This window comes from Pseudonaja textilis, chromosome 1 (assembly GCF_049901715.1).
Source record: "Pseudonaja textilis isolate UNSWEBS1 chromosome 1, rPseTex1.2, whole genome shotgun sequence".
NCBI classification, from domain to species: Eukaryota; Metazoa; Chordata; class Lepidosauria; order Squamata; family Elapidae; genus Pseudonaja; species Pseudonaja textilis.
Genome location: NC_141990.1, coordinates 18,019,381 through 18,045,897, shown reverse-complemented (window position 1 = coordinate 18,045,897; position 26,517 = coordinate 18,019,381). Strand labels below are relative to the sequence as shown.

General features: G+C 39.3%; 1 protein-coding gene across 3 annotated transcripts in view; it reads left to right on the top strand.

The window, feature by feature from the left end:
• ATP2A3 (ATPase sarcoplasmic/endoplasmic reticulum Ca2+ transporting 3) overlaps window positions 1-26,517 on the top strand; it is a 151,385-nt gene that overhangs the window by 67,396 nt on the left and 57,472 nt on the right. The window contains exons 2-8 of one of the 3 annotated variants that reach the window (XM_026708550.2): window positions 6,052-6,069; window positions 7,391-7,473; window positions 15,998-16,102; window positions 18,296-18,434; window positions 20,802-20,882; window positions 21,551-21,636; window positions 24,587-25,051. In XM_026708550.2, the coding sequence (XP_026564335.1) occupies window positions 6,052-6,069; window positions 7,391-7,473; window positions 15,998-16,102; window positions 18,296-18,434; window positions 20,802-20,882; window positions 21,551-21,636; window positions 24,587-25,051 (977 nt within the window). Of the gene's footprint in view, window positions 1-6,051; window positions 6,070-7,390; window positions 7,474-15,997; window positions 16,103-17,887; window positions 18,175-18,295; window positions 18,435-20,801; window positions 20,883-21,550; window positions 21,637-24,586; window positions 25,052-26,517 lie in introns of those variants that run through there. The other 2 variants (XM_087927009.1, XM_087927015.1) reach the window with 2 other exon arrangements.

Sequence of the window (26,517 nt, the reverse complement as noted above, 5' to 3'; positions counted from 1 at the left end):
ACTTTATAGCTAAGTACAAAATCCGACAAAGTGATCTAACGCACAAGCCCCTTACAAATTTCCATGCAACATCACAATGCAAGTATAGAAGAGGCAGAATTTGTATTGCAACACAAAAAAAGCATGCTTTGCCTCCCCTTATATGTCCCCACCCACAAGGCCCAGGAACCAGGTCACTGCAGGTAACCCTCAAGGTACGACCGCAATTGGGTTCAGAATTTTCATTGCTAAACAAGGCAGATGTTAAAGGAGTCACACCTGTCTTTATTACCTTTTTTGCCATGGTTCACAATAAGTGAATCATACTGTCATTAAGTGAATTGGTTGCTAAATGAACAGTTGTAAGTTGAGGACAAGTTACTTCTCTCCTTGATTAGTTTCCATCCATTGCTTCTTCTCTTGCCTTCTGGTGCTTTGGAAAATAGGTTGAAACCCCACCCCCCCTTCTTTGTGGCAGCCCCTTAAATATTGGAACAGTGCCATCATGTCACCCTAGTCCTTTTCATTAAACTAAACATATCCAGTTCCTGCAACTGTTCTTCATATGTTTTAACCTCCAGTTCCTTACTGTTCTTCTCTGCACACTTTCTAAAGTCTCGACATCTGTTTTATATTGTAGCGACCAAAGCTGGATGCAGTATTCCAAATGTGCTCTTACCGAGGCATTATAAAGTGGTACTAAGACTTCAAGTGACCGTGATTCTATCTAAGCACAGCTTTTCTGGTAACTAAAGAGACGATGAAGTCAAGCTTATTTTTGGCTCAAAAACAGTAACAACAGTAACAACAACAGAGGCATAGAATCAAAATCATGTGAAGTATTAGTGCCACTTTATAAAGCCTTAGTAAAGCTACACCTGGAATACTGCATCCAGTTTTGGTCACCAGATTACAAAAAAGATGTTGAGACTTTGGAAAAAGTGCAAAGAAGAGCAACTAAGATGATTAAAGGCCTGGAGACTAAAACATATGAAGAATGGTTGCAGGATTTGGGTTTGGCTAGTCTAGAGAAAAGGACTAGGGCGGACCCTTTGGCAGTATTCCAGTATTTGAGAGGCTGCCACAAAGAGGAGGAGGTCAATTTATTTTCCAGAGTATCAGAGTGCAAGATGAGGAACAATGGATAGAAATTAATTAAGGAGAGAAACAACCTGGAATAAAGGAGAAACTTCTTAGCAGTGAGGATAATTAACTAGTGGAACAACTTGCCTTCAAAAGTTGTGGGTGCTTCATCACTGGGTTTTTTTAAAGAAGAGACTGGAGAGCCATTTGTCTGAAATGGTATAGGGTCTCTTGCTTGAGCAGGGGGCTGGACTAGGTGACCTCCAAGGTCCCTTCCAATTTATTCTGATTGATTGAAATTCCCCCCCCAGCCCATCAGTTTCCAAGAGACCGCAGCATTGCAAACTAAACTGTTTGAAACTGATTTTCTTAATAACAGTATTTAAATTGTGATTGAGATCTTCCTCCTGCTTGAGAATGGACAGAAAAGGCCTTTGCTGATATGACATATAAGACATGTGATCCCACAGATACAAACAGTGTTTTTTTTTTCTGTTAGGGATTTCCCATCCTGAACCCTACCATTGTTCACAATCTTGTACGTTCTATTTATTTTGCTCCCATTTCAACCTTACCCTAACAGCACTTAGGACAGCTACCAACAATAACATTGCAGTTCAGTTGATTATGTGTCATCAAGTCCTTTTTGACTCCTAGCAACCACACAGATAGAGTTTCTCCATGGCGATCTATCCTTCACCTGGACTTTTGGCTCTTCCAACTGTGCACTTAGTGTCACCGTAACGGAGGCCATCCACTTTGTTGGCTGGGGATTTCTGGGAGTTGAACTCCAAGCATTTTAAAAGTTGGTAAGGTTGAGAAGATCCATGCTATACTAACAGTGCTGCCCCCTTAAAATGCTTTCCTGATCTGCAAGTCGTCTTGTCTGATGCTTTCCTAATCCAAGCCTAACAGATTTCCTTTCTCTTTTGCTTCCCTTTATGGAAGATATCTCAACTTTCTATCCCATACTGCTGTGTATATTCAGCTTTAAACTCCAGCTGTCAGAATCTATACAGAGGGAATACCAGTTGAGGCAGGCGGACCTGAGCTTTCTGGCTCTGTGTGAGTGAGGTAGATATTTCCCCTGTTGAAAGTTTTGATTCCTTCTAACCTCCGCTGGTTTTTTGCCAACACGAGAAAATTAAAATTTCAATAGAAATGAGAAACTGTTTGTTTCTCCTTTGCACAAACCAGGCCTCTTCAGTGAGATTGAAGCTTGCCTGTCCTAACACTTGGGGGCACACCTATCTCACACCTATCCCAACATTACTTTTCCAAAAGGCAACTGGACTTTCTTGGTTTTTTTTTTTTTCTTGAAAACATTTTGCTTCTCACCCAAGAAGTTCTTTGGTTCTAACTGAATGTGGAAAACGGAAGGATTTATCTTCTTTGCAGTCATTTAGTCATTAGCATTCTGTGGATTGGTCATTAGTGCTCTGCTTTCAATACAGTCCAGCTGCCTTTTGGAAAAGCACTGTTGGGGCAACCATGATTTGAATGAATCTCCATAGGCTCCTCACGTCTATGTGACTAGAGAGGATGGGAGTTTATTTCAATGCATATGAAAAGTAGAGACTAGGCAAAGGATCTAGTTCTCTGCTTGCCTACAAGGATCCTTGCTGAGTAATTACACTTAGAGGAAGGGTATCAAACTTAAGGGCCGGAGGCCAGATCCGGGATGCTAAGTCGGATGCTCAGATCTGCCCCGCAGGGCTACCCTGGAAACAGCAAAGGACTCTGCCAGTGAAACGGAGCTCAGGAGGGCTACGCACAGCCCTCTCAGGCTCTTTTCAGCCATGATGCCCTCCTGCAGCTCTCTGCTAGTGAAAATTGAGCTCCGTTTTCATGGCAGAGGACTGCAGGAGGCTGTTGTAGCCAAAAATGGGCTGGCGGGGGGCGGGGGACACTTGTAGCCCATTCAAGCTCTGTTTTCACTGGCAGAGGGCTGCAGGAGGGCATCACGGCTGAAAAAGGAGCTCGGGAGCCCGTTTTCACTGGCAAAGCGTTTGGGCCAACTCAGGAGCCACCGATATGAGTGACGTCAAGCTGGCCACACCCACCCCAGCCCCTGAGGTCAAACACAACTCTGATGCGGCCTTCATTAAAATTGAGTTTGACAGCCCTGACTTAGAGCTACAGAGTTAGTATCTGCCAAGTGTCCCATGGGTTATCAGCCTTGGTGCTCTCACTTCCACTGCAGAAAATCAAATTGATCCCTAACCGCAGTGAAATGCTTTATTCTGTAGTTTCTCTGCAGTTGTGAGTCACTTGGGGGCCTGTTATGAATAGTGAATTCATTTACTGAATGTTAATCAAAATGTGTGTGTGTTGGGTGGGTGGGTTGTCCACGTGTATGTGAATGTTTTAAAAGTGCAAATGAGCAGCTTTGTGGAACTCAGAGTTTTTAATTCCTCCCCTCCTGTTGAATTACATTTTTCCAACGCTCTGCATGAAATATTTACTGTCACTTAAGAGTAACATGAGAGTGGGTGAATCTGATGAGTATCATCCCATAATGCTTTTGAGCATTCTTATCTCTTCTGTTGTGTTTCTGTAGCAATCTAAAGGTTTTCTTGAAAAAAGCTCAAAACACTGTATTTAAAATGTCAGTTCCTCTCTCCCCTCCCCCCAAAATGTCATATTTAAGAGTTTTATCTCAAATCAAACTCATGCATAATTATGATGCATTTAAATCACCAAGACTTGTGTTGTTGGCATGGTTTTGTAGTTAACAGTGGGAAACTAGGACAGAGAAGAAGGTTCTAGGTTCAAATTGTACCTCAGCCATCAAGCTCACTGGCTAAATTTAGATGTGTGTGGATTCATCCATTGTGCTAAGATGTGATATGGTATGTTTAATTTTAGCTTAGTATGATGTTACAGCATGTAACCTATGGAGTGTATATATGCTTACTTCTCTTCTGTCACATTCTCATCATACGCTAAATAATAATAATAAATCCAATATATATGCTTAGAGTTCTATGGAACACCCAGGCTTATGACTTAACAAATAATACTTTAAAAAACAACTAAGATTACTAATTCATAAGGCTACTAGGAGGATTAAAAATGGGGGAAGAAATATTTTGAAGGATATTGTTGTTCTCTTCATTCATTCATTCATTTGTTCATTCATTTGTTTGTTCATTCAATTTCTATTTCTATAACCATCCAACTCAATCAATGATTCTGGGCAGCTTACAATACCGAAACAATAAAAACAATAAAAAGCATTTAAAAGCAATAGCAAAGGACTGACTCTTACAAAAAGCCAGCTTGGTTGGGGTGAGTAGATCCCTGAAGTTTAACATTCACCCTTACATGTCCAAAATGATATGGAAAATTCCTACAACAAGGGTAGAAGGACGTCGAAATTTGAAATAAGTAAATGCAAAGCTTTCAAAACAATCCTATTATATTACAAGTCAGCCAGATATAATCTTTGCTTTTGCCAATAAACACAAAACTATAGAACAAAGGCTCTTATTAGTTTATTATGAATTCTCTTATGGTTTTCAAGGAGGGGAAAATATGCTTGGGAAAATCCAGTTGAAAAGTTGTCCGTGTTATAATTATTTCAACTCTGGCTGCAGTTGTTGGATTAGATGGGTTAGATTGATAATCTTTTGTAACATTTTTAGTAGATGCCAAAAAGAAGATTATAGTAACAAGTCATGTGGGATGATTTCTTGATCCAAATCTGCGTGTATTCACTTGATGGGAAATAGAAAAGTTTTTTCTGACCTCCAACCAGCTTCCCACCATACATCCAGGGCTCTTGGACATCAAAGATGGCATTTGGTAAAGCCTGTGATCATGATGATTGTTATCCATTCACTCTTGGCAATTCTATGGGACAGGTCTCTCCACATCTTCTGATCTTGTGCTACTTCTTTGAGTTTTTCCATGCTATGCTGAAAAATTATGCCGAAAAGGTTACGTGGAGGCCAATTTCATGCTGTAATTTCTCTTTTATTCATGTGGCATGGGTTTATGGGCATTGGATGGCATATCATTACAGGTAGTCCTCGGCTTACAACAGTTTGTTTAGTGACCATTCAAAGTTGCAATGGCACTGAAAAATGTGACATAACTGTTTTTCAGAGTTATGATCTTTGCAGCAGCCCCTGATCATGCAATCAAAATTCAGATGCTTGGCAACTGGTTCATATTTATGACCGTTGCTGTGTGCCAAGGTCATGTGGCCACCTTTTGCAACCTTCTGACAAGCAAAGTCAATGGGGAAGCCAGATTCACTTAACAATCAGATAACAGACCATCAGAGTTGGGAGGCACCTTGTAGTTCATCTAATCCAACCCCCTACCCAAGCGGGAGACCCTACACCATTTCTGACAAATGGCAGTCCAATCTCTTCTTGAAAGTCTCAAGTGATGGCGCTCCCACAACTTCCGAGGGCAAGCTGTTCCATTGGTTGATTATTCACACCGTCAGAAAGTTTCTCCTTATTTCCAGGTTGAATCTCTCTCCTTGTTCAGTTTCCATCCATTATTCCTCAATCTCTAGTAATCAGATTACTAATCTATCAACTACAGTGATTCACTTAACAAGCGTGGCAAGGAAGGTCGTAAAATGGGGCAAAAATCACTTAACAAATGTCTCACTTAATGATAGAAATTTGGGGATGGTAAGTCAAGGACTACTGATTCACATTTTGAAATTGTCAGATCCATTTGCTAGTATCCAGTGACACTAAAGTGAGTTCGGTGAATGTATATTTATTTATTTATTAAATTTGTTTGCCGCTCATCTCACTGCAAGGCAACTCTGGGGGATGGCGGAAAAGTTGGATTGTTTTTTTCTCCATTTTAGCACTTGCAAAATCATTAATTATTTGGAGACTAAAACACGGAGCTTCTGAAAGTGGATAAAGTCAGTATCTCTGCAAATCAACATTATTTTATTCTTTTTCCTTCTTTCCCATTGGCTGCGCTTTGTGGATCCCCCCCAATGGAAACCTATAGAACTTCCAGCTGAAGAAGGTAAGCTTGATTCCTATTTGCAATCATTTGATTATCTCTTTATTTATTTAACTTCTATGTGTCCCCCATCTTACCTAGGCAACTCTAGGCAGTTTACAATTATATAATATTTTAATAAAGACGGGATGATTCATGGACTATGTGGGAGATGAAGAGAAAGTTGAGTTCAAATCAGAGGCCATTCATGAGCTTCTTTGGACTGACCTAGGGGTCACTGCTGCCTTTTAAATAATCTACAATGCCACTCATGGGATGAATAAAGTAATAATATTTAAGATACCCACCAGTGTGATCTGGATGGGAATGCTTCATGTAGTCAATCTGAGAGGATGATCATGTTTATCATGATATCACCAGTGTACTGATGATGACACCTAGTTTGGGTAATGAAATATCTGCAAGAAAACAACCAAGCTCAGAGAGCACCAACGACTCATCATTTCATCCCCAAGCTACAAATATTCTCCTTGATTGGTATTCTGTTTATCATGAATTATATCTTTATATGGTGGGCATGATTACCATAAAACGAGTGGTTCTTGCACTAATGTCCCAAGTTGTGACAAAAGGGCTTACTATACTTTGTATTCCTCCATTGGTGTTACTCCTCTGCATAAAAAAATGAAACAAGTATTAGTGATTACATTATAGTTTTCTCCCTGACCTTTACATTATAGTTTTCATTACATTACATTATAGTTTTCTTCCTGATTTTTGCTGTTCCAGGGTTTTTATTGGTGTTCATGTTGGTTTAAATATATTTAAAAATACCATCCAAGAACAATTCCTTGCTTTTGAAGATCAAACATAAGTCTCTTATTGTCAGAGGGAGTTAGAAGCATATCTAAGTTTGCATTTCCCCCACTTTTTGACAGAATTAGTTTCATCTATAGTTTTTTTTAATGCATCCTACTTTTTAAATAGATCTCTAAGGGGTATTTCTAGGATAGAAACATAAAAAAATGATGGCAGAATAAAATCTAATGTTCCATTGAGTCTGCCCTTTGTCTTTATAATGTCTTTTTGATTAAGTTTGTAATTGTTATTTTAAAATTTTATTAATCTTTGTTTTATTTTTTTTATTTTTGTCGGATGATGGATATGTGTTTATCCCAAGCATGTTCAGACAAAGTTACTGATAATTGAATCAGCAGCTGAAGTTGGTTCCAAGTTTTTGCCATTCTCTTTGTGAAGAAATACTTTCCAACAACACTTTTGAACTTCCCCTGTTTGAGGTTATGACCCCATGTTCTTGATTTTTACTCATTTTCTGCTGATTTTTTTTTATTATTCTAACAAGAGATTTAAATTAACTTTGTAGGAAAATCACTTCTGGAGCTAATACTGGAGCAGTTTGAAGATCTCCTAGTACGCATCCTTCTCTTGGCTGCTTTTGTTTCCTTTGTAAGTATGGTTACCTCAGCTGAGATTTGTTTTATTTATTTATCAAATTTCTAGATGGCCCATCTCACTTGGGTGTCTATGTGGTTAATAGATCAAACATTAAAATGATGTAATAGCTATAGTCAAAAGCAAAGTTTTAAAAACTAACAAATGAAGCTCTTCAAATGATTTCTTAGTAACTAAATGTTCAACTCACAGAACATGAGTACAAATACGGATGCTGACCTGGTGGACTCCTATCCAGGAGACAAATTGCTGATCTCACAGAAAAAGCTTGTTTTTTTCTAGTTGGCTTAGGAGTGAAATATCATAGCAGCACAGAAAATTGCCAGATATCAAGTCAGATTATAGTCCTCTAGCTCAGTCCCATTTGTACAGATTTCTATGGCTGGACTGAGTGGAAACTTTTATTTTATTTATTTGTATCCCGCCTTTATTATTTTTACAAATAATTCAAGGTGGCAAACATATCCAACATACATTCCTTTTTCTATTTTCCCCACAGCAACAGCCTTGTGAGAAAGGGTTGGGCTGAGAGAGAGTGACTGGCCTAAAGTAACCCAGCTGACTTTCATGCTTAAGGTGGGACTTGAACTCACAGTCTCCTACTTTCTATTCTGGTGCCTTAACTACTAGACCAAACTGGCTCTCAGCTCTATCCTTTTCAGAAGTTCTTAACATAGATATATTATGGGGAGAAGCGGGGGTGTCTTTGAACTTGGATTAAAACAAAATTAGTTTTCATTTGTAGCTGAAATTTAGCTTCTTGTTCAAAAATGTATATGGGCAACAATTTAATATATGGCTGCCAGACTTCAAAAATTTTCTGAAATCTCACATTATATTTTTAAAGGGTACTATCTTTTTATTGATTAATGAAAGATTAATAAAGAAGCACAATTAATAATGTATGTGTCATTTTTGAATAATGATAGTTGTATTTGAATATGATAACTTTCCTCTACTGATATAAAACAATCTATATTTATGTATTTTATTTTATGTGTTTAAATTTAAAAACATTTTTTTTAGAAGAGACTATAGGTTTCACCAAATTCTCAAATACATGATACAAAAAAATTGAGAATCTTGGTTTTAATTGGATTTGCTGAGCAACCTCACATGTAAATAACCAAAATCTTGTTTAGAGTAAGATAACCTTGTCATTTTTTTTACTCTGAGCACACTGGCCCATATTAAAAATGAAATTCTGTTGTCTGCTCTCAAAACAAAGTATATTCTATACATACATAACACATATGCTACATACACATGCAGGGGGGGAAGGAAGGAAGGATAAATAACCTATCCTGAAAATATACATAGGCTGCAAGTTATAGAAAGTACGTGCCTCCAGTTTTTTGTTCTAACATTTCATATACCTCATAATAGCAACGGGAAATTCTGTTAACCACACAAGTACATAAGTAGACCTTATAAGCAGTTCTCATTTAGTGACAAGCAGACAACGGAGGAAAAAGCAGAAATGGAGGCCAGGAAAAGAGGAAATTGCATGCACTGAATAATTTCAGTTATGTATTGTTGTGGGCAGAATGCCTGCTTAAATAAGAAATGAAAGTGTTTGGATAAAGTTGCATCAAAGTAGCTTTTGCTGGCACGTATAGCTGTAGGGTGTCCTTGCCAGAGGACTGGAGAAAAGCCCCCAAACCCTCAAAGTTTTCAGGTTAGGCACCCTGTTAAATGATGTAGAAGACTTAGAAATGTAATGTAAATTATAACATGATCTGATGCAAGATCTGAATACAACATGAGGTGACCTTACTGTGGGCTGATTCAGTGCCTCAGCATTCTGCTCTTCTCAAGATAGTCATCTGTTGGGGATGGAGTAATGAATCCTACAGTGTGCAGAGCATTGGAGATCTTGTGAGGTCCTAACAACTCTTTGATTCTAAAGAGCCTGCCCTTTGATCTGAACTACCACTTTCACATACATACATACATACATACATACATGGTATTCAGCTTTGTTCGGGTATTTTCCCACTTCATTATAGTTGTGCTTTTAAAGTTGTAGCAACGTTTTGGAAATGATCAAAGATCTACACGTGGAACAAGAAGATCTGCTTGTAAGTTTCGACGTGGTTTCACTATTCACTCAAGTCCCGATAAAAGAAACTCTTGAAATCATCAAAAATAAATACCAACCAGCTAAACACCTCATGGAACTAACAGAACACTGCTTAACCAACACATATTTCATATACAAAGGACAAAGATACAAGCAAATTGAAGGAGACCCTGTGGGATCACCACTGTCACCTGTCATTGCAAACCTGTGGAAGAATTCGAATCCAGAGCCCTGGCTAATGCCACCCACAAACCCAAACTATGGTTAAGATACATCGATGACACATTTGTGATTTGGCCCCATGGAAAAGAAAACCTAAACAATTTCCTAACACACCTAAACAGCACACACCCCCAAATCAAGTTCACCATGGAAACGGAAACAAACAAACAACTACCATTCCTAGATGTACTAATCTACAAAAAAAAACAGATGGCACACTAGGACACACCATATACCAGAAGAAAACACACACCAACCGCTACCTCAACGCACAATCCCACCACCACCCAGCACAGATAAACTCCGTGGCCAAAACACTAATTGCTAGACCCAAACGCCTGGCAGACAAGACACACATAAAGACTGAACTATGCACCCTGACTAAAGTACTGACAGCCAACGGCTTCCACAAAAGCAAAACCACTGGCTTGATCCACAAAAACACACTGAGACATAATGGAGACCTAAAAGATGAACAGACCTATGGAACAGCTGTCCTGCCCTACATAAGAGGTACTACAGACAAAATCAGTAAGATACTACACAGGCATCACATCAAGACTGCCTTCAAAACAGACAGAAAAATAGCTGCCATCCTTAGAAACCCCAAAGATAAAATTGACCTGGAAAACCAAGGCATATATGAAGTCCCCTGTGCATCATGCCCGGCCACATACATTGGACAGACCGATAGAAGAATAAGTACCCGCCTGGATGAACACAAAAATGCAGTAAAAAAGCTGGAACACACTTCCTCACTAGTCCAACACATGAAAGCCACAGGTCATAGCATCAACTTCAATGGCACCAAAACCCTAGCCACTATAGAAAACCTCAGCCACAGAATTATCAGAGAAGCCATAGAGATTGAAAAAAGACCTGAAAGCATGAATAAAGAGATGATTCCACCAGACTGTAAATTATTTGGAAGTCTGCACTCACAAACAAAAAAATCTCCACACCACTAGCCAGACAAACACCTGGGCACAAACAGATCCCCCCTGATACCTCCAGCTCAAACACACCCCAACCAGGCACCCAGATGAAACCTAGCTTCCTAACAAATGATAGCCGTCCATTTACTCAGAACCAAGCTGCACTAAAAGCTTCCAATACAGGAACACAATGTTGCCAGCCAATCAAGACACACAAAAAAGCCACAAAACAGACAGAAGGTATTAGAAACACCAATCAAGCAGAACGCAGCAAACTCCAAGACCAATAAACACAGACCAAGACTCCCAACCAATCAGGATGAAGAAAAAACCATTCTGGCACAGCAGTAGGCTAGCCCTAAATTTAAAACTGAAACAACTGTAAAAGTCTGACTCACAGATGAACACTATACAGAAGCCTGATGATGGCAGATGAGATTCTGCTGAAACGTCGTTACAACTTTAAAAGCACAACTATAGTGACGTGGGAAAATATCCGAACAAAGCTGAATGACATACATACATACATACATACATACATACATACATACATACATATCGCTTAGCCTTATGTACCGCTTCACAGTGCTTTACAGCCCTCTCTAAACGGTTTACAGAGTTAGCATATTGTTCCCAATAATCTGGGTCCTTATTTTACCAACCTTGGAAGGATGGAAGGCTAAGTCAACCTTGAGCTGGGGAGAATTGAACTGCTGACAGTGGGCAGAGTTAGCCTGCAATTCTGTATTCTGTATGCAGTGGTTACTGCACCACCACGGCTCATATGGTCTGTTATTGTACCCATATATTGAGTCCCTTCATGCCACAGAAGACAACTTGTTTTTTGCGGTCTGTCACCTGCTCTTCCATGGTTATTTGGCAGCTTCAGCTTGCCTGCATGGTCTTCCATATAGTTTAGCATCATGTATGCAAGGAGAACATTATTTGTCCTCCACAATATACTTCAAGTTGTTTAAATATGGCATGGAACTCGGGAGTGTGGAAAGAGATGCCATGCTAGGAATAGAAGATGCACCAGCTAGACTGCAACACGTAGTTGTATTTGGCTGATTCCAGCAAGCAAAGCAAAATCAGATGTGACTGGTACTTAAATGGGAGATCACTTAAGAAACCCAGTGCAGTAAATTTAATTGAAAATATGTCTTGGAAGACGGCAGTAGTAAATTATTGCCCTATTGCTGTCAAGAAAACTATGTAGAGGCCAGGAGTCAAGTTCAATTCAGAGAAGGTTAGGAAGCTTTGTCATAAATTGTATTGGAAATATCAGGTGGTATTTTTTTCTTATCATGATTTCTTTGTGTAGGAGCCCTTAGAAGAATGAGCTATATTTTGTGCCTATTTTTAATTTCACAACTGCCTGCTTTTTATTAGCTTAAATAATTTGCATTTCTGTAATGGAATTTGCAAGGTAATTTACGAAAAGAAATCCCTTAAATGTAATCCACCTGCTAAAATCAGGAATAGAAGAAAGAAATAAAGACTTTTATTTTATTTTTGAGCAGTGGCAGAGGGGTTACCTGTGCCTTTTAGTTCCTCCCTGGACAAAAATAACTTTCAGGCCTCTTTTTCCTAGTTTTTTTTAGTTTTTTGTTACTTGTATGGATTTTTTTAGGCTCTAGAACAGCCAACAAACCTATTATCTTTAATTACTCCCTCTCCCTCAAAAAATAAACAATATGCTATCAAATTAAAACAAAGCCACACAAGCTTGGTGAGCTCCAATCGTGCACAAAAAATGTGTAATCCTGCCATAAAGCATAAGGAAAGATGATGTCCCATCCCCTTCTTGTTTGAGGAAGCATTTTGCATCTCCTTTAAAGATTAAAAAAAAAGAGATTCTTTTTTGTTTGGGAGGTTCTTCCAAGAATGCTGCTACTTCCATCTACTGGTAGTCCTTGACTTACAACCATTTGTTTAGTGACCATTTGAAGTGACAGTGGCACTGAAAAAAAAAAACAACTTACAAAAGGTCCTCACGCTTAGAACCTTTGCAGCATTTCCCCCCTGTCATGTGATCAGAATTCAGATGTTTGGCAACTGACATATATTTACGATGGTTGTAGCCTCCTGGGGCCATGTGATTGCCATTTGTGACCCTCCCAGTTGGCTTCTAACAAGCAAAGTCAATGGGGAAAGCTGGATTCGCTTAACAACTGCATGATTCACTTAACAACCGCAGCTTAACAACTGTGGCAGAAAAAGAGCAGAAAATCTGGCACAACTCACTTAACAACCACCTTAGCAAATAAGTTGAGGACTATCTGTATTTTATAAAGGCCATCTTGGGTCTCATCAATCCTCATCCTTAGTTTTGTATTAGAGTGAGTTAAGGGCCTCTGAAGAGAAGCAGTGGATCAATAAGGTTTATTATGGGCAGTCAAAGAAAGAAGGATTAAAGATTAAACTGCCAATATAATATCATGTCAGCCTGTGGCATTGCGTATCATTGTAGCCATCCTATCTGACAAAGATAATTTAGTAGTATCTTTTTCCTGATCCCACCATCTCTAATTCAGCAAGGATATACCAAGAAGTGGACAGCCATGTCATAATCAAGTGTGTAATATCAGAGATGGGCTCCTTTTTCAAACAATGGGATGCAAAGTCTGAAATAATATTTTCCTTTCTATTTTCCTCCCTCCTGTTCTGCAGGATTATAATAAGTTGAATAAGTGTGCATCCTGTTGGGTTTCTGTTCTCTCACCTCAACTTTATTTTCTTATGAACATCAAAGGCACAATCCAATAGAAAGTGAAAAAAAATGTGGATCTAGATCAGTGGGGATTCAACAACCTGTTTAATTCAGTCTGTGCTGTTTTCAAATATAGCATTAACTCAATAGGGACCAGCTTCTTTGTCTTTTGAGCTAGCTTTCCATCAGAAGAAGGAAAATTAAAACTTTGCAGCTAGGTAACTGAGAAATATTGTCCAGGAATGTTTGGCTGAGAGCAAAAGAGTGGGGAAAAAATCCACAAATTAATGTTAGAGTATTGAGGAAGTTTCTATTTAGTCACCACTGCTTTGAAGTATTTCTTTTGATGTCAGATGTGTAGCTACAGGAGATTCCAATTATTTCCCTCCACTTGAGAAAATTATTTGTTGGAAGAAGTTCGTTTATTTTTACTGTCCATCACTTTTTTTAAAAAAAACACCAATTTTCAGATTACGTTTTCTAAGCTTCTTCTGTCTCAACAGCAGTCAATGGAAGCTGCAACACATGGTAGACTACATCTGGATAGGCAATAGTCTTGTGGGCACTACATCTCCCAGCATGCATCACTGTGCACTCTACTAGTTGAGACTATAGGAAGCCACAACAAGAATCATTTCCTGGTGTAGATCACAGGGTGGTGACTAAATGGAAGAATGTTATTTTATTTTGATTTTTTTTTTCAATGTGGATAGCTACACACATCTCACATGGGTAGGAGCCTCACAACAATTAAAACATCAATAAAAATGCAAATAAAATCAAAAGATACACTGCAACCATACTCACTTTCAATATGGCAGCTGCTTTGTATTGTCATGAATACTACACTCCTCAAAACCTTTCTCTGTTACCTGGTACAATGTTTCTCAATCTTGGCAACTTTTAGATGGTTGGATTCAATCCCAGAGTTCCTCAGGCAGCACTGAATTGAAATCCACCCAAGTTGAAGCATTAGCTTAAGAGAAAACAAGAAAACTTGCTGTTGAATGAATGAACGAACGAACGAATGAATGAATTCTTTATTGGCCAAGTGTGATTAGACACACAAGGAATTTGTCTTGGTGCATATGCTCTCAGTGTACATAAAAAGAAAAAATACATTCATCCAGAATCACGAAGTACAACACTTAATAATAGTCATAGGGTACAAATAAGCAATCAAATCATACTAGGAAACAGTCAATGTAATAATAGGGATACAAGCCACAAAGTTACAGTCATACTAGTCACAAGTGGGAGGGGATGGGTGATAAGGAGTGATGAGAAGATTAATAGTAATAGTAGTGCAGACTTTGTAAATAGTTGGACAATGTGGAAGGAATTATTTGTTTGGCAGAGTGATGGCATTCAGGAAAAAACTGTCTTTGTGTCTAGTTGTTCTGGTGTGCAGTGCTCTATAGCTTTGTTTTGAGGGTAGGTGTTGAAACAGTTGATGTCCAGGATGTGAAGGATCTAAATATTTTCACAGTCCTCTTTTTGACTCATGCAGTATACAGGTCCTCTTGCAGTATACTGGTCCTCGATGGAAGGCAGGTTGATAGTAATTGTTTTTTCTGCAGTCCTAATTATCCTCGGAAGTCATTGCTGATTCCTGTACTTCTTCTCTTTCCTGTAATAGACTGTCATTAGACTTCTATAAAGTAGTGGCATCTGCACAGGGATGGCGGGGAGGCAAGATGGTGGATGTGGTAATATTGATACTTGTAGTCTTTGACTTAAAACCACAGTTGGGATTGGATATTTTATCACTAAGCGATGTGATTATTAAATGACCGCACTAGATTTTACAATCTTTTTTATTGCAATTATTAAGCATATCCAGTGGTCTTTTCAGATCCAGCTTCTATTTTGGTACTAGGAAAAAAAGTTGTCCTGAAAAATCAAAACGAGGTGCAGTAGAGCTGCTAGGGAAGGAAATCTTGTTCCAGGAACCAGTTTCAATTGATTTAATTTAGAACCCTAATGTGTGGCAGGTCCCTTCTGATGTTATTCCTCAGCCCACTTCCTTCAACATCTAGAGTGGCATTTAGGGGATTGAAGGTGTCTTTGAGATTGGGGGAGGAAAGGTGATTGGAAACTTTCCTTCTATGAAGTTCTCCAGTCTGATTCATATGAAAATTCAAGATGATGGTTTTAAAGTATAAGCTGATCTCTCTGTGTGTTTGTGCATTTCAAAAATAACTACAAGCAAAATCACACTTTTTTAAAGTGGAACAGCAGGTAAGAACTCTAAAAGTTGCACCTCTTCCACAGGCAACATAAGTTTGTTTTTATACTGTACCATTCCATATGTATGGATGTATATATTCAAGCATTCTCTCCTCATCGTAGGAGGAGATGTTCTATCTTCTCAAACAAACTTGCTAATGACTAACAACAATTTCTCATAAAAAACACCTGAAATTTGTTTTGGTCAGTTCTCCTTTTGGATGGAATGAAGCCTTCAGGCATGGCTGCCTTTCCTCTGGTTTGTTTTTTGAGATGGTTGTCTAAATGTCCCCTCTTCGTCTCCTCCCTGTTCCCTCCTTCTCCTTCCCTCTGCAGATTCTGGCCTGGTTTGAGGAAGGAGATGAAACCACCACAGCCTTTGTGGAGCCTGTTGTGATCATTATGATCCTCATAGCTAATGCAGTGGTAGGAGTCTGGCAGGTATGTTAAGGGGTTGGTCACCTAGCTGCTTTGTCTTCAGGTGGGAGGGAGGAAACAAGTAGCCAATTCATATCAGCTTCAGGTGTGTTTTAGGAGTTATTTGATATAATTGCAAGTCTGAATCCAGTCCGTGTCAGTTTCACATATTTCTTTTCCAACAATATCTACCAAATGGAGGAGAAAAATCTCCCTCAACCCCCCCCCCCATTTTCTGTGAACTGGAGGTATTTATCATAGAAGTTGTTTTTCAAAAGAAATTAACAGTCAGTTGGTGGAAACGGCTAAAGACATCTGATGGAAAGCACGGATTCCTTTGAAAATTGGCCAGCTTCCCTCTTAATGATTTTTTTATAATGATTAAATAAGATTGTTTGATTTTCTTTTATTTCCCCCTCTCTTAATCTCCATCCAGATGATTCTCTTCTCTTCTCTTCTCTTCTCTTCTCTTCTCTTCCCTTCCCTTCCCTTCCCTCCCCTCCCCTCCCCTCTACTTCTTTGACTTACACATCTCCATAATTCCTCCTCCTCCTTTCTATTTCTGCTGGTGTGGGTGCACATGTGAGCAATTAATTTTAATCAGGAATTATTAATTCAGTTATATGACTTCTGGGTATCCCCAGGAGCTTTCTGCTTTTATTAGAATGATGGTAATAGCATCATGATGTCCTGATACAATCTCCACACTATGGGATATTACTTTCATTAAGAAAAAGGGTGGGATTTGCATCACAATGATACAATGCATTCTCCCCTTGGTCCCTGTAGTTTCCACTGAGGTGTATTGCCTGGACAGGTGTATTTGAGGGGAGAAATGTTCAGGTTTCAGCTGGTGGTGAGGACCATATGTTGACAAAAGGAAAAAGGTTAATCCAAACAATTTTTTCCTAATTATTCCTCCTATTGGGGAGGATTGTATTAAATGTAAGGTTAACTTCCTTTTATAAAATACAACATTTATTGGAGCCTTTCATTTATCAGTTGATGGGGGTCAATCTGTTTACCTCCTCTCCTTTGTAGTTTCATATCTATAACGGAATACAGAATAACAGAGTTGGAAGGGAGCTTGAAAGTCTTCAACACCCCCCACCCCCACCCCCAAGGCTCAGGGCCTATACCATTCCAGACAAATGGCTATCCAATCCCTTCTTAAAAACCTCCAGTAAAAGTCAGCTTTGCTGGCTGAGGAATTCTGGGAGTTGAAGTCCACAAGTCTTAAAGTTGCCAAGTTTGGGGACCCCTGCTCTAGAGACAAGCCGTTCCACTGACAAGAAACTTCTCCTTAGTTCTAGGTTGGATTTCTCCTTAATAAGTTTCTATTTGTTACTTCTTATCCTGCCCTCAGGTGCTTGGGAGAATAGTTTGACCCAGTCTTCTCTATGACAGCCCTTCAAATAAATCATTCATCTTTTCCATTCTGTTCCTGCATAATTCTGCATTTTTAGAAGACGTGCACAGATTTGTATTTAACTTTATGCCAGTTTCCTTTGCATAGTTTGTGTATAATATTTAAGCTAAGAGATGCCCTGTACTGTTTTGGATGTTACAGTCTGAAAAAATAAATGTTGATCTAGATATTAATCCGAGTAGTTTAATTTAGGGAAGTTAATTTAAAAACAAAGATCCTTTTCAGCTCTAGCCTTGCATACCATTCTCTCTCCTTACAAAGTGATACAAACATAGAAGAGAATGCAATTTTTTATTGAACACATGCCAAATTGACATTGGCTGGAAATATATTTTTGAAAGTAAATGAGGTTACAAAAATAGCTGGGGCAACTTTTTAAAGAAGGCAATTGAGGACAGATTGGTTCCAAATGCACATACACTAATGTTTCCAAAATAATCATTTAAAAGAAATAAAAGAATTATCAAAATAATCCAATATGATATAATACCACCAGAACAGAAGGAACCTGGTTGAACAACCCAACACATCAAGTGGACATTTTTTATCTGCAGAATTGCACCACAATACTAGTCCGTAGAGTTGCAAAACAAGATATGCAGCAGCGCTCCTGGGCAGTGACCGAAAAGGCCTCGCGCGTGGTAGATACCATCTGTATCTGGATGGGGTAGTTCTTTTATTTTAATCTCAACTGAAAAAACGTTCTCCTCTGAGACATTCAGATTGTTCAGGGGGACTTCTAAGTTGGAAAAGTTCCAGTTTTAAAAAGCTGCCTGGTTTTTTTGCAGGAGAGGAATGCTGAGAGTGCAATTGAGGCACTAAAAGAATATGAACCAGAAATGGGAAAGGTGATCAGAGCAGACAGGAACGGAGTGCAGCGGATCCGAGCTCGAGACATTGTCCCAGGAGATATTGTGGAGGTAGCAGGTACAATCTCAGCCATTGGCTTGCCTTGTGTGTCTAATGTAGACCGATGTTCTTATATCATGAGATAATAAGAGGCCTTCTGCTTATTTGCCTTCAAATGTCAGCTGCTGTACTTTACTTATGGTGTCATAAAGGTTTATTAGTTATTGGAGAACTTTTCTTCCTCTGAGAAGTTTACCCATGCTAGTCTGTGGCAGCAAACATAACAAATCATCTTGTAGCATCTTGGATGGCACAGTGGCATAAGCTTTCATGGACTTGCAAACTAAAAGAATAATCAAAAGAACCATTCCCAATACTAAAACTTATAAAAATAGACATCAAGAACATTTACTAGTGTTGGAGAACTTAATGACGAGGATGATTTGTTAATATTGTACTGTTTGTGTGTTTTAGAAAGGATATGACAGATATTTGTTTTAAAGAATTTAGAATGTAAAAGACAAAGAAAAAAGGGTGGAGGCAAAAATATGTCATTATTCTAACAATGTATACATTGCTTAAGTACATATTGCACCTAAGATATAGTATTAGTCAGACAAAGGTGAAATATGTGTAGTAATAAATAGCACTTAAACAGAAGCTAGTAACTTTTTCAGGTCCAAGTCTGGAAAATAAATAATAGAGAGAAGAGAGACAGACAGGCAGACAGACAGACATCCATTTTATATAATATCCTGGGCACTCAAACAAAGAGTTGATTTCAGTGAGAATGAATAAGATTTTGACATCATCTTGCCTGATCTCAGGAAATTTCAATATTCTCATTAGAGACCTGTATAAGATTTCAGTGGTCTTTATTTTTATTTGGGGGAGATATCAGGCTCCAGAATCCAAGAAAGCACATTGTAATTCTTCTAAACAGCTTTCTTTATTATTCCTCTCCTGTAGACAGAATCCTATCGTGTTTCTCATATAATAAGGCCGGGTCTTATTTTTTTTTGAGCCCCGAAAAAACGGCTAGGCCCTCTTTTCGGGGGTGACTTAATTTCCTCCCCCCGCTTGCATCTTAGGGCGGGTAGCAACGGCTTGGATGTTGACCTCGGCGTTGGTGGGGCACTTTGTATCAGGGTCAACGCAGGCAGCACCATATCCGGGTGTGCAACAAAAGTACTTCCTAACAGCAAGCCCCCCCCCCGCCATTTCCCCCCCATTTCACATGTTTTAATATAGGCCTTAATTTGGGGGGAGGGGCTTAATTTCATGCCTATAAAACATTTCCTATTGGGGAAGGCCGTATTGTTGGAGAAACAGGGTACCAAAAAAAGTAGACTACAGCCCCATAAAACATATATTGGGAACTATAAAGAAGGAACCTGTCTTCTCCCTCTTTGTGTCACAGAAACAGTGTTGTCTCTTGCCCCTCAGGCATTCATTCCCTCCCTCCTGGAAATCCGGACAATGTTCCATCACAGGAGATGTGGTATATGGATAGCTGAGTTAAAATAAAAGCAAAACATTATTTGAATTAGAAATGAGCTAAACTTTTTCAGAATACCGTTTTCTTGGGGGTGGGGGAGTCTGTGATCTTAGATTAGAATTTTCTAAGAATAGTTCTATCAGAGTTTGTGAAACCATCGTTTTCTACTTTCAGTGCCAAGGAGGAAAAATCTAGAATCTTGCAAGGCTGTTAAAACAATTGCTGTTGCAACCATTTGTGGCAATGTTAAAAAAAAATAATCAAAGACCTTAGGAAAAAGAAGCAATATATGGCCAATACTACCTCATCTGCACCACCACCACCACCCCCCGCAAAGTAATGAAAAGTATTTCATCTCTTTTAGAAAAATTGGACAATTTTGAATGGATATGGTAATAATTTGTAGTGCTATTTTTGACAAAAAAAATATATATTTTAAAATTGCAGAAGTATTGATCTGGAAAAGAAATGCCATTCCACATGGTATGCAATGATATTTTTTTAAAAAAAACAAAGTTTTTGTCCCTATCAGGTCTGTTCCTAATCCAAATTCCACTGTCCACAAATTTATCTTTAAGGAAAACAAACCTGTTGGAAGATAAATGCCCCATTTGCAGTAAACATTCGACTGCTTCAAATTCAGAGTGCATGGGAGTGTGATATAGGACCTGTCTGCAGCTCTTTAAAGCAGCTGCATCATTTCTTGGGAATGCAGTGGTGGTATCTCTTGGGAGAGGGAGCAAAAAATAACTTACAGCAGAGTTGTAAACAGGTGTCACATGTCCACATTCTCTGAAGCATCTTTTTGGAACCAAATTCAAAGCATTGCAAATACTGATTAAACATTGCTTTGTAAATCTCTCATTATTTTGTAAATGACTGAAGCTGGATTTCAGACATACATCCTTTTTAATAGCAAACTGTCCTGTTATTTTTCCATCTTTTAGTTGGTGACAAAGTGCCTGCTGACATCCGAATCATTGAGATCAAGTCCACAACGCTGAGGGTAGATCAATCCATTCTTACAGGTAGGCATTTCTATTCCACAAGGGGGAAAGTATTTCTGAACATAGGTAGAGATGAAATTTGGAAAGTCCTACATGAAGGTTAAAATGAAACCAGTAAAATCCTAACAAGGTCATCATCATTTGCATGGCATGCTTTTCCATAGGTTAAAATAAGATACGAATTAAGGCAAATATACATGTCCCAGGAAAATGTTGTAGAATCCAATCTGGGTCAATGATTTTGGACTCGTGCTGGAGCCCATCCCCAGAAAACTTATCTCTCACCAGAATGTCTCTCTCACATTCTGGTGAGAGAAACCCATCCCTGAAGATGGGTTCTAGCATGAGTTCAAAAGGTCTGGTCTCAATGACCAACCCAGCTTTGATTCTAAAGTTAGAAAGGCATATTTGTGGCCTCCAGGTGCCATGCTTGTTGATGCAGGTGGAATCTATGGTCTAAAGCATCTTGTGAATACTAGAGACCTTATCCTAGTAAGCAGTAGAAATGAGGAAAAATCTGTTCTCCTTGCATTTCCTGGTCTTGCCCTGCCTCTTATCTCAGTGTTGAGTAGCATTTGTATGTGTGATTTGTAACTCAAATTAATTCCAAACTTGAAAGGTCTTGTTAGACAAATCATTCTTAACTTTTGAAGGAAAAGTGAATTTCAATGTTCTCTTTTTTTCTGCAGGCGAATCTGTCTCTGTCATTAAACATACTGATCCAATTCCAGACCCAAGGGCTGTTAACCAAGATAAAAAGAACATGCTTTTTTCTGTAAGTGTCCTCAGCTTATTTTATAAGCCTGCCCTGCTTCTGGGATGAAGCTTCTCTGTCCACATGTCTCTGGGGAATCACCCTGTATGATTGACAAATGGTAGAAACCTAAGTAGATTATATTATGTTAGGCTATAAATAGGTAAATAAGATTCACTGCATTTTTGAATGCAACCCAATAAAAAAGCAGCACAGTCAAGAATAATTTATATCTGATGTTCTACATATTTTTTGTTGGATGTTTGTTTTGGAGAAATAATACCTCCCTTCCTCTTCCCTGCAACTGCTGTCCAGTGTGTAGCAAATTCTTTGGATTGTCCCTTCTCCTTCGGTTAGTACAGATAGTTCTCAACTTACTTGAAGTTTCAATGGACCTCCCAAAAAGTATTTATGATCCAGCTCCAAAGTTCCAACTGCCTCCCTCCATGCAGGCACATGACTGCATTTCGTTCATTTATGACTGCTTGCCACATCCTGTGGTCATGTAACTGCCATTTATGACATTTTTGTTGAAAACCCGAACACGGCAATGGGTTTGGTTACTAACTGCAGCATTTGCTTAATGATCATGGATTTACTTAACAACCATATTGATTTGCTGAACAAGTGCCATAAATAAGGTCACAAAATCAGATCGGTCATGTGGGTGACCTTTTTAGGGCTGTCACCACTTAAAACCGTAATGGGCTGACTCCATTATAGTTGTAAGTTGTGGTCTACCTGTACATGAAGGCCAGCCAACCTTTTTAATGCTCAGGATTGCATTGCTCTGGAGGTGATCAATTGGAGAGTGGGCAAAATTGAAGCCAGCGATGGGTGTTGTCACAGACCAAAAAGAAATTAGATGAAATTTAGAGATATAGCCTATAGACAAACAAATGTGGTTGGGAGGTAAGTAACCCCTTTTCTCTCTGATGCTGTCCTTTTCGCCTTCTGTTACCTGTTGTGCAGCTTCATAGAAGGGCTGAACTGTTTTGTAGATAGATTATGAAGTTAATCTAAGGGTTACATATAGCCCTATGGTCATCATTCCGATAGTCCAATCTTTCTGGTTGCATACCTTTTGATTATTGTCAGGTTATATTAGGGGACCCAAACTGGGCCAGTAACTTCTGAAACTTCTCCTGTAACTTCTGAAAAGTTGAAATGTGGGGGGCAGTATCAGGACTCATCTGAAATTGGGGCAATCTCCTGAATGGAAAAGTGGCAGAAAATATAAACAAGTGTCCATAATCAGTGAATAATCTGAGCTTTTAAAGAAGAGGAAATTCAATTCTTCTGAGAGATTAGCCCTGCAAGAGAATATGAAGAGTTTGAGAGCTGAGTGGATATAAATCTGGACTTCCATTGTTGTTCATTCAGAGATTGTCAACTGTCTTTTAAGGATATTATTTCTTGTAGTATTGTACATACAAGATGTAGTTTTTAGTAATGTTCATCCATGACTTCATGATAGTCCAATATCTAGAGAATTCTAAAAGTTGCTACCATAGAATATGGTATACTTCTATAGGACACTTCTTAGATCCTTAACTGGAGAATTGTCATATTAACAATGTTTTTTTTTTTTAAATATAAATGAAAATGAAAAAGTTTGGCTGGTTTCTTGGCCCACTACCTACTCATCTCCTGTTTTTGTGGGAAACCCTCAAAAGCCACTGTCAGGCCACAGGTAGCCCTGGTCTGTCAAAAGTTGTTGTTCAGAAGCTGAATTTAGGCTTCAGTGAGAGAACTTCTGTCAGCTTTGGAAGCCATATTAGTACCAGAAGCTTCCACGCTGCCACATTCCTGTGCCTGGGAAAGTAGGAGGGGGGATTTTTAAAGTGTTGGTAGTTAGACATAATAGCATTCTTCTTTGTGGTCAAGGTCATGTTATTCCTGCACCTGGAGGAGGAGTGGTTGAAGGGATGTTTCAAGTTGGGATGGTTGGCAATTGGACCATGTGATGGATTGATGGGTGCAGGAGTTGGGTTTTGACTTTTGAATTACTAAGGGAAAACCTGGAACTCTCAGATTCGGGTTTTCCCAGATGTGACAGTATAAGTACTCTAATAAAAGGAAACTTTGAGAAAATGCCTGTCTCGGAGTTTTTAATTGGAGTTAGGTATTTCTGGAACCCTGACAGCTTCATCTAAAAGGTTATCTGAGGGACTGCCTCTTGCCAGTCACATCTATCCCAACCAGAGGTGGGATTCAACTGGCATTACTACTGGCATAATAACCTTTAGCTGTGCCACCCGGACAGCTGAAAAGCGCTGCGCGCAGGTGCGCAGTGTTCAAAAAGCCTCTTTTCCCCTGATTTTTCAACCTCAGCTGTGCTGCGCAAACCAGATGAGGTTGAAAAAGCAAGGAAATAAAGGACAGGTAAGAGCCCGGGCAGACGGGTGAGCCAAACAGCAGCAAATGCAGAACCAGTACTGTGTCTGCTACTCTTCAGAGCTACCGGTTCTATAGAGCCGGGCTGAACCGGTAGCATCCCACCCCTGATCCTGACCCAATCCCTAGATCGGGGAAGGCAAGGAATGTTGCAGGTCCCATCCCTGAGGGAGATACACCTGGTGGGACCCAGAAGAAGGGCCTTCTCCATGGTGGCTCCCTCTCTCTAGAACATAATTCCCCCAGAGATTAGAATGGCCTCCACTCTAATACTCTTCTGGAAGGTGCTGAAGATCTGGTTCTTCCAGCGGGCCTGGGAAACACAGAGCAGGATGGAGCCATTAAATGCTCATGTAATGTGTTGTCGCTGGTGGGAGGGGAAAGAGTGGGGGGCTATTATATTATTTTATTTGATTATTTGATTATTTTCTTTTTATTAGTTTTATTTTTATATATATATGGTGTTTTATACCCCTGTAAGCCTCCTTTAGTCGCCAAGTGTGAATAGGTGGCAATATAAATGTTCTAATAATAATAAAATAATTTAAATATGTATATATTTTCTCATCCTAAGGGAACCAACATCGCTGCGGGCAAAGCTGTTGGTGTTGTCATTGCCACTGGAGTGTACACAGAGATTGGGAAAATCAGGAATCAGATGGTGGCCACGGAGCCCGAGAAGACCCCTCTGCAACAGAAGCTGGATGAATTCAGCCAGCAGCTTTCCAAGGTCATCTCCCTTGTCTGTATTGCAGTCTGGGTCATCAACATCAGCCACTTCAGCGACCCCGTGCATGGCGGCTCCTGGTTTCGTGGTGCCATTTACTATTTCAAGATTGCTGTGGCTTTGGCAGTGGCTGCCATCCCTGAAGGACTTCCTGCAGTTATCACCACTTGCCTGGCATTGGGCACCCGCCGGATGGCCAAGAAGAATGCCATTGTAAGGAGCCTCCCCTCTGTGGAAACCCTGGGATGCACTTCAGTCATTTGCTCTGACAAGACAGGCACCCTGACAACCAACCAGATGTCCGTCTGCAGGGTGAGTCCTGCAAATCGAGTTGTGTGGGATAGTAGACCTCAGCGCCAAATTAATTTCTGCATTCTCAGCTTGTTGCAAGTCTTCTAGTTCAGTTAAGGAGCTTGATTATTTGAAGGGGTCGCATTTATTTGTGCTGTATTTTTTGGTGTGCTTTGCCAGCAAAACCAAGAAGTTGGAGTAGCCAACTAGGTTTTCTACAGCAACATTTCTGAACATCCACATTTATAAAACAGATGTAAAAGTGGAGGTAGCATAGCCCCAGTAGAAGAGCTGTGCCACCAGGACAATGCTTGAATTATTGGGGTAGAGGAAGACAAGCCCTATGTCCATAGCATTTATTTACTCAATTTTATTCCAACTTTATAACTCAAGGCAGTGAATGTACATAATACTCCTTTTTTTCCTATTTTCCCCACAATAACCCTGTGAGGTGAGTTGGGCTGAAGAAAGAGTGATTGGCCAAAGTCACTCAGCTGGTTTTTCATGCCTAAAGCTGGACTAAAACTTAAAATCTCCTGTTTTCTAGACCAACACGTTTAGCACTGTACAAAACTAGCTTTCTGGTATCACAACAGTATTACAGAATTGGAAAGGGACACTTGGGTCTTGGGTCCAAACTACCACTGAGGGCAGGAATTTAAATTATCCATCCAAAGCAGGACATATTAAATGGATTTATTTGGAAACTCTCGTTTCCACCATTGATCCACAAATACTCCAGGAGCAGCTTATAGTTCAATATCAAACAATATCGTCTTTGTTCTTATCCTAATACAGTACACACAAGGAAAAAGAATGGGGAAAGAAAAAAAGAGAAGGCTTCTCAGCCACCAGATTTTAAAACTTCAGAATTCTTTCTTATAAGAATCAACTAAGACGAAAAGAGAAGGAAAAGTCAAAAAGAGCTTTAAGGTTTGGGAGATAGTTTTGGATTCATAAGTCAGGTCTGGAAGCAGCTTTTTGCTGATTAAAATGATCATGTTTGCCATGTAATGGATAATCTACTTGGATTTATTAAACATATGTGTTTATACTTTTCTCTCTTTCCTGCCAAGCTGGCCAGGAATTTTAAATTGAAAGGCTGAATTTATACCTAAATCTAAAAGGTTAATGTTGTGTCTTGAACTGTGTATGTGTGATCAAGTGCATTGTGTTTATAGAGTGTAAAGGAGAACAAGTTAACTTGGTGTTTACTGTTAAATTCCATATTCCCCACCTTAAAAGTTTCTTGTCTGGGTGCACATAGTGTAACTCTGAATTCTAGGTAACAAAGAAGGAACCTTGACATGTGTTTGCCAAGAGGAAAATGAAAGTGCAGATCTTAGAGCTGCTTAGATCACCTGTGTGTCCCTGGTAGCTAATGTGTGAAAAAAGGAAATGCCTATGTATTTCACATAAAAAAAGATGTTGAGACTAGAAGAAGTGAAGAGGAGAGCAACCAGGATGATTAGGGGATTGAAGACTAA